General features: G+C 34.4%; 1 protein-coding gene across 2 annotated transcripts; it reads left to right on the top strand.

Moving 5' to 3' along the window:
- Positions 1 to 2,168: 2,168 nt before the first annotated feature.
- On the top strand, positions 2,169 to 5,356 carry LOC148691225 (uncharacterized). Of its 2 annotated transcripts, XM_088684704.1 has the most exons (7): positions 2,169 to 2,430; positions 2,569 to 2,706; positions 2,821 to 3,009; positions 3,111 to 3,222; positions 4,573 to 4,623; positions 4,716 to 4,774; positions 5,079 to 5,356. In XM_088684704.1, exons 1-5 carry the CDS (start codon positions 2,420 to 2,422, stop codon positions 4,621 to 4,623), a joined length of 501 nt encoding a protein of 166 aa, XP_088540830.1. In that variant the 5' UTR covers positions 2,169 to 2,419; the 3' UTR covers positions 4,716 to 4,774; positions 5,079 to 5,356. The 2 variants fall into 2 exon arrangements, with proteins under 2 accessions (XP_088540830.1, XP_088540831.1); XM_088684705.1 differs by having other exon boundaries at positions 4,573 to 4,774.
- The last annotated feature ends 1,676 nt before the right edge of the window (positions 5,357 to 7,032 follow it).

Here is a 7,032-nt window from a genome sequence, read left to right as displayed (position 1 = left end):
ATAAGGACCCTTTGGGAGAAGAGCTGAAAAGGAGCAATGATTATTATTCTTAGCTTTAAGGAGGAGCAATGGAGTGGAATATTTTGGGCCTACCATTGGGGATTTTGAGTAGTGATTAGTGAGAAAAGATATTGGGACTTTGCCTTTATAAGCATTGGTTGGTTAACTCATTAAGTCATGGATGAAATGTCCCTACCATAATCACCCTTGATTACTTAAATGTATTAAGGGTCCTTGTTCTCAAACATCCTCTCCCTTTTTGTTAATTAATCTAAAAGTAATATCAGGGAGACTAAATTTGTAGACAAATTTTGTAAACAAAATGATATGAAAGTTGACGATTCAATTATTACTTAAGTATTGATTAACATGTTTATTTCTTATTGATGACGCATAATTTAGTTTGTAAATTTAATCTACAAATTTAGTTTACCTACCTATTAACAAAATTCTTCTTGTCAACCAAAAGAGGGTGGAAAGATCAAATTAACCATGCGGATAAAGCTAAAGAAAAATAAAGAAAATGAAGGTTGTGGGTTATATAATAAATTAAACGTAAAATAATTTTTACTGTTGTTTTCGAAGCCTCACAGCCAGGTAATCATCTCAGTTGCCCTCATATTCTCTTTTCCGTTTTTCTCCCAAATAAATTAAACTTTTAACGATGAAATAGTTGTCCATAAACAATCGCTAAAGACATGAACAACCTCTTAAATGATGAATAACTATTTGAAGGTTGCCACAAAAAAATTTTAGTTATCATTTTATATTTTCTTTCTTTGTAAACTTTGTTTTCAAAATGAAAAAAGTTGTGGCATGATTCACATGAACATGTGAAGAATTGGATTAATACGTAATATAATAAGGTTAATTTGCCTAATTTTCAACTAGCACAGATCGGTTAATATGGGCGTTGAATTGTTTAATTACAAATGGAAACATACATCACTTCTGTTTGGGGTTAAAATATAAGACCAAACTAATTCGTTAATCTAGAATTTAGTGGTTCTAGTAACAACTAGAAAATCATTCAAATGCAACTAATATCCTTATCTATATATATAAAGGGAGAAGGTTAGTTTGGTGAAGCTTTCAGAAATGCCAAGAATGCCCTCATTTCATACATAAAGCACAAATTCGTAAATATGTTACTATTTATAAATCATTTACAAGTTGAAAAATAATATATGCACCCATCACAACAATAACAATTATGAACCACTAGATAAAAACACACAAACTTTAAATTCATTATCATCCCTTAAATTAATCATCCTATAACTACTTCGTTACATTTTATCTTTCTGCTATACAAAAACAAGAAGTAAATAAATAAATAAATAAAAGAAAAAAAAAATACTTCAGATGGGCATGAAGCCACGAACTCTCAACAGTAGTTGCAGCGGTTGCAAACTGCAGAGATGGAACTCTCCACAGCAATTGTAGACTTGCAGTTGCAAACTGCAGAGACGAAATGTTGGAGAACAATTTAGAAACAATAAAATAACAGATATATAGAATTAAAATGCTTATACTTTATTATTCACAAATACTTGCAATACAGAATGCAAGAACACAATAATTACAAAAATTAATATGATACTAACTTGAATGAATTGAAGGTAGAGGCTAGCGCAAATGCTATGTTTTTCGAACAGTATTTCCGTCCCACTCGTATGCTTGTGGTTCTACAACGTCTGCTCGACCAGGATACAACTACCTAATTCTACAACCTGCACTGGATTATAGAACTCTAGCGAATTGCTTTGTGTGTTTACTCTCTGTAAAGTTTGTATGGAAGATAAGGAGGAAGAAAAGATGATTTTTGATGGAACTGAGGACTCTAGTTATACAGGCTCTTTCATACCTCTTCAAACACCTTTTGGATGTATATGAAGCTATACAACTCTTTCCAAAGAGTTGTGTCTATTAATCAAAACGTTTTTAATTAATTTAATTAAAAACTTAATTCGAATTTAAAACTAATTGATCAGATTAATATTAATATTATAGTATAATCATCAAGCCTAATCCACACAACCATGAGGCCCAAGTCTTCAATCCATTTCCAAATGGTCCAAGTTCTAATTACTAAGAAAAAGGAATAAGCCTATATAAAGGCTAATAAAAAAATACTGTTGACCAATGTGGGACAAGAGGGTCTCAAACTCCAACACAAAATTCTCCACAGCACTTGTAGCGGTTGCAAACTGCAGAGATGGAATTGCCATATACCGCACGTTTAAAGTGAGCAACGGGTCACTCCATCCCCACAAACCAGTGAGAAATTCAGACAGTCGCTCAGTGTACCAGAACGCATCCTTCTCCGCTGCCCTCACCACCAATAGTCTCCGGCCTTCTAAGCATTCAGTCCTCTGAATCTTCTCTCACTTCCGCCTCCGCCGTCGTCTTCATTACCATGTCCTCCAGGTACCCAAGATTTTATTCACTTCAGTGTCCTATATAATCCAATCATCATCGTCTTCATCAAAGAGTGTCCTAAATATTGTCTAATTAGATAACTTAAAGCTTTTGTTTGCTTGCATCACCGTCACGGGGGGCTTTCAGTTTGTGTTTAATCAAGTTGATGGCACAAATGGTAAAACACGAAGACCTTCCGATCCCAACCAATTCACTACACCCTCAAAGCCGTCTACGGCCACTCCTCCCAACTCGACGAGGCCTAGCTCTTCGCTCGCTCTTCAGGTGGGTCCTCTTTATCTCTCTCCTTGGGGTTTTGTTTTGTTTTGTTTTGTTTTTTTTTTTCAGTTTTCGATTTTGTGCATGTGTTTGAGTTTTTTACCGAACGGTGGATTCAAGGAGAGTGAACTTAACCAGAGAGCACATAGACTACGAGGGCTACTCGGTGCTGCCGCTGGCCATACGACAGGACACCATTGTTGCAATTCGGAAGCACAAACTACGACGGAGACGCCGAGAAAGTTCTCATAATTTCCAATGGTCAACAAGAAGTACCAAATTTGTACTTAGCCCGCCGACCCTACCCAGGTAGTAAATTGTTTGACTTAATCATCATTCGTTTAACTATAATGTTATCCCAGTGGACATCCGAGTTCAATTTCGGTCAAAGTTTTTTTTGGAAATTGAAGGAAATTGAGAATCACGAATGGGGGCCTTATTTCATTTGGGTCGTCTTTGGAAACGTTCGACTACTTCTACAAGTTCCTCCATTACTGGCCTCCTGATCTCAATGTCAATAAGGTATGAAACAACGTTATGAATTTGTTGTTAACCTTTCAGCTATGCATTCATTTTGCTGAACGTTAAAGACTGGAACTTTTTGTTAGTGTATAGCAATATATTGTATGATTTATGTAATTTGGATTTCAGAAATTTGGTGATGGGTTGTTTGCTTTCCCCTGTTTGGTTGATCATCAACTGCTGCGGATTTGGTGCATTACCCAGTTTTATGAAAAAAATTATTTAGGATTCAGCTACGTATGCTAATACGGTATTACAAATAGGTTTTTGTTTTAATTAGTAATGTTGGAGCCGTTATGTAGGAATTTATTCAATTTGATTGCTAGAAAGATAGGGAGGAGGGGAAGATATTGGTTTTGAGTTGAACGTTATGTTTTGAATTTGAGTGAGTATTACTCATTTATGCGTTTGAAAATTAATTTAATCGTGAATCTAATTTCTCTTGGAATTTGGTATGAAGCTCGATCATGGTAGTTCTTTGGTCTTGCTACATTAAAGCGAGAATTTGTTCACATCATTCTGGATTTGAGTTCACAAAGTTGAATTATGTTTACGTAGTGAGATCAGTTTTAGAATTTTCAATTAAAACATGATTAGTTTTGTAAGATTTGTGTAAATTGGTTGTAATCACAGGCCCTACGTGCGATGTACAAAGTTATATTTTCATTTTAACATTTGTGTTGTTCTACTTTGATGATTTTAAGAAACTTTTCATTCGAATATCTCCTTTGACCTTTTGTAATATTGTATTTTACCACAAGCTCTAAAATTCATGTTTCCCACCACGAAAAGTACAAACACCAATGGTTAGAGCACACAATATGTCAATAACAATCTTCTAAATTGTAAACAATATACCCTAATTCTTTTGTGTGTGAGTGCCTATATGTCAAACAAAGTAACATTAAATCAACTGACATTTTGAATATAACTTGGAACTTAGGATAGTGTCATTTACAATTAATTATCTTGGGCGAGTGTATTTACAACATATTTTCATCTTTGCATGAACCTGAGCTTAGTCAATTACTTGGAAAGTTAAAGATGCTAAATTAGTTGAATCTTTAATGGAGTTCGATTGCAATTCAAAGTCATTTTAAGTTCTATTGCAATTCAAAGTTCAGGGTTTTTATTTGGTCATCATTGACGAAGTAAATGTAAGTTATTTACGGATTTTAACATTTGGGGTGTGCATTTTGTTTCTAGATCTTCCCAATTCAGTGCTTCTGTTACACTAACGGAAAAACTGTAAACCTAAAAGCGAATGGTTACTTTTCTAGCAATGATATATTATGCCTCAGTGAACTTTATTGTGTTTAATTTTGCCCTGCTGCATCTATTGCTTATTAGAACGCAAAACAAGACAGAAAGAAGAGGAAAATTAGTTTTCATTTCTTCTGAGTAAGTTTGTTTCATCCCTTTGCCTCCAGTTTTCTGAATTTTTTTTATAAAATCGCTGTCATTGTTTAATTTGTCTAACTATTATGCCCCAGTGAAATTTGTCAACAGAGAACTGAGATTGGATGACACGGTTGAAGAAGCCAACGTAAAGGTAAGAGAGAGAGAAGACGGACAAATAAAGAATAAACGAGAAATAGATTACCTTTCTTCGTTGATGTCAATTGATATTTTTTTCCAAACGATCTTTTACGTTATGCCAAACTACATGTCATGTTGTAGCTTTTTAGCCTCTTATTACGGGTATTACACATTGTTAAAGATCTTTTTATATTATATCGACCCCACATTCGTCATTTGTTATACAAAACTATATTTTGGTATATTTTTTCTGCATTTTGTACTGTATGCATTCCTTTACTACACCATTTGAATTTCATATTTCTTTTCCATTACAGATATGATGATGAAAGCTTTTCTTCACTCGCCTATGGAGAAAAAGGGGCATGCATATAAAAGATGCAACTGCCTAGAACCTTGGTTCACGTTGAAGCATGTCATCAAAGGGAGTAGTCAATTTACAGTTGCTACATGGTGTAATTAGCATCTTCTATAGAGTTTTAATTTTTATGTAAATGGGTGATAGAATTTTGAACTTTTTGTATAATGCTGAATAGTTTCATATACCAAATGACAGATGTGGACTAGACATAATATAAAAAGATCTTTAGAAATGTGTAACACCCATCAATGTAGTTGTATGCTGCAAGATATGCTCTTTAATGCTGATTAGGATATAAGAATATCTAAAACAACATATCTTTGGGGTGCGTAGCGCCCGTGATGCAAAAATACCTCTCGCATGTGCGTAAATGCGTGCGGAGAGGCTAGTATAAGATAATTGGCATGACCCAATTTGAATCGAAATCGACCTGATTTATCTTGAATTTTTTTTTTCCGGTTTTTATCCCAAACCTTTCGCCTCAGATTCGGATTGAATTATGAAAGTCAAACTTTCGGTTCAGCCCGAACCGATATTCATATTATTTATTTTATTAATTTTATTTAAATAGAAATTAAATAATTATAACAAAATTGACCGGGAGACTGAAACTCAAGATCTTCCTTAGGAAATCCTCTGAACCAACTTTCAATTTGTGACATTGTAAGGTACCGGTTGCATTTATATTATCTAATAACTATTAGTTAACATTTTTCAAAATCTGAGCCGCCACTCTCTCATTTGTTACCCAAGGATTGACGGTTGGCTAATTAAATCTCAAAAGAAAAAAACTTGCTGCGATTAAAGTTCTTCGTTACTTGAATAATATGAGCTTGCGACCTCTCTTGACAACTTGAACTAAAAACCTAAACTAAGGCTAGAAATCCAAGTAATTGAGCATTAAAAAGTTAAAAGTAAATTGTGAGGTTTAGAGTTAAGGAAGCTAATTATCCAAACTTACAAGGGCCAAAGTAAGGTTTCATTTATCACGAAAGTCATTGATAATCATCATAAAAACCATATTTGATTGCAGGTTGCTCAATATTTATATAGAGAAATAGAGGGAATGATGAGAATAAAGAAGGGTTGGTTGACCCTGAATCGGGAAAAGAGACTATCACCTCCAGTTAGAAAGGGATTTGTTGTAGGCATTCGTTTGGTGGACGGATAGGATAGGTTATAGCCAATTAAAATGTGTTGGGTCCAGTATGTTATTGTATGCGATATGTTAAGCCTAGAAATGTACTCATTGTATCAATGGCAAGAATGATTTAAGGTATGAGTTATGTTAATCAAAATTTTCCAATAACTGAACCCATGTCCGTAATTCACGTAGGGTGGAATCTATACACTAAATAACTAGAATATATGCTATTCATTTATGAGTTATGACAAACATCATGTACAAGGTTTGGCAAACTCCATAACAATACTTTTATCATGGTGGCCGGCTAACCACAAATTGTTTCCAATTCTAGTTATGCTCATTGATAAGAACAATCTTTTGGGATCTTATAAAGATCAACTCCCCACATGCACGCGTAAATAAAATGAAATAAAGGTTACCCTAGCCAGATCAACATGCCATGATCAATAGATCACTATCGCATTTTAGTACTACGGTCTAATGGTGTTTCCCTTTACTTGTAAGTGAGAGTTTTTAGGTTTGATTCTCGCTAAGGACAAAGGTGAATCACATTATTATGGCAAACCCGTTGTAATGCTTCGTGCACTCCCCTACCACCTTAGTGTAGATACAACTGTTTCTCCAAAAAAAAAAAGAAAAAAAAGATATGAAGTCATGCATGCTGATATTCTAAACCCATACAAGGTTATGACCATTTGTGAAAAGTGAAATGCAGAAGGTGGAAGAATAGTGAGAGGCGGGAAAAATGTTTGCAGGAGATAAT

This window comes from Pyrus communis, chromosome 14, assembly GCF_041283825.1.
Source record: "Pyrus communis isolate YQ-2024b chromosome 14, ASM4128382v1, whole genome shotgun sequence".
Classification (NCBI taxonomy): Eukaryota; Viridiplantae; Streptophyta; class Magnoliopsida; order Rosales; family Rosaceae; genus Pyrus; species Pyrus communis.
This window is presented reverse-complemented; position numbering and strand designations above follow the sequence as displayed.

Coding starts and splice junctions, on each gene's coding strand:
- LOC148691225 (XM_088684704.1), top strand. Junction 3,010..3,110: donor AGCCCGCCGACCCTACCCAG/GTAGTAAATTGT, acceptor TGGAAATTGAAG/GAAATTGAGAATCACGAATG. Junction 3,223..4,572: donor CTGATCTCAATGTCAATAAG/GTATGAAACAAC, acceptor ATTGCTTATTAG/AACGCAAAACAAGACAGAAA.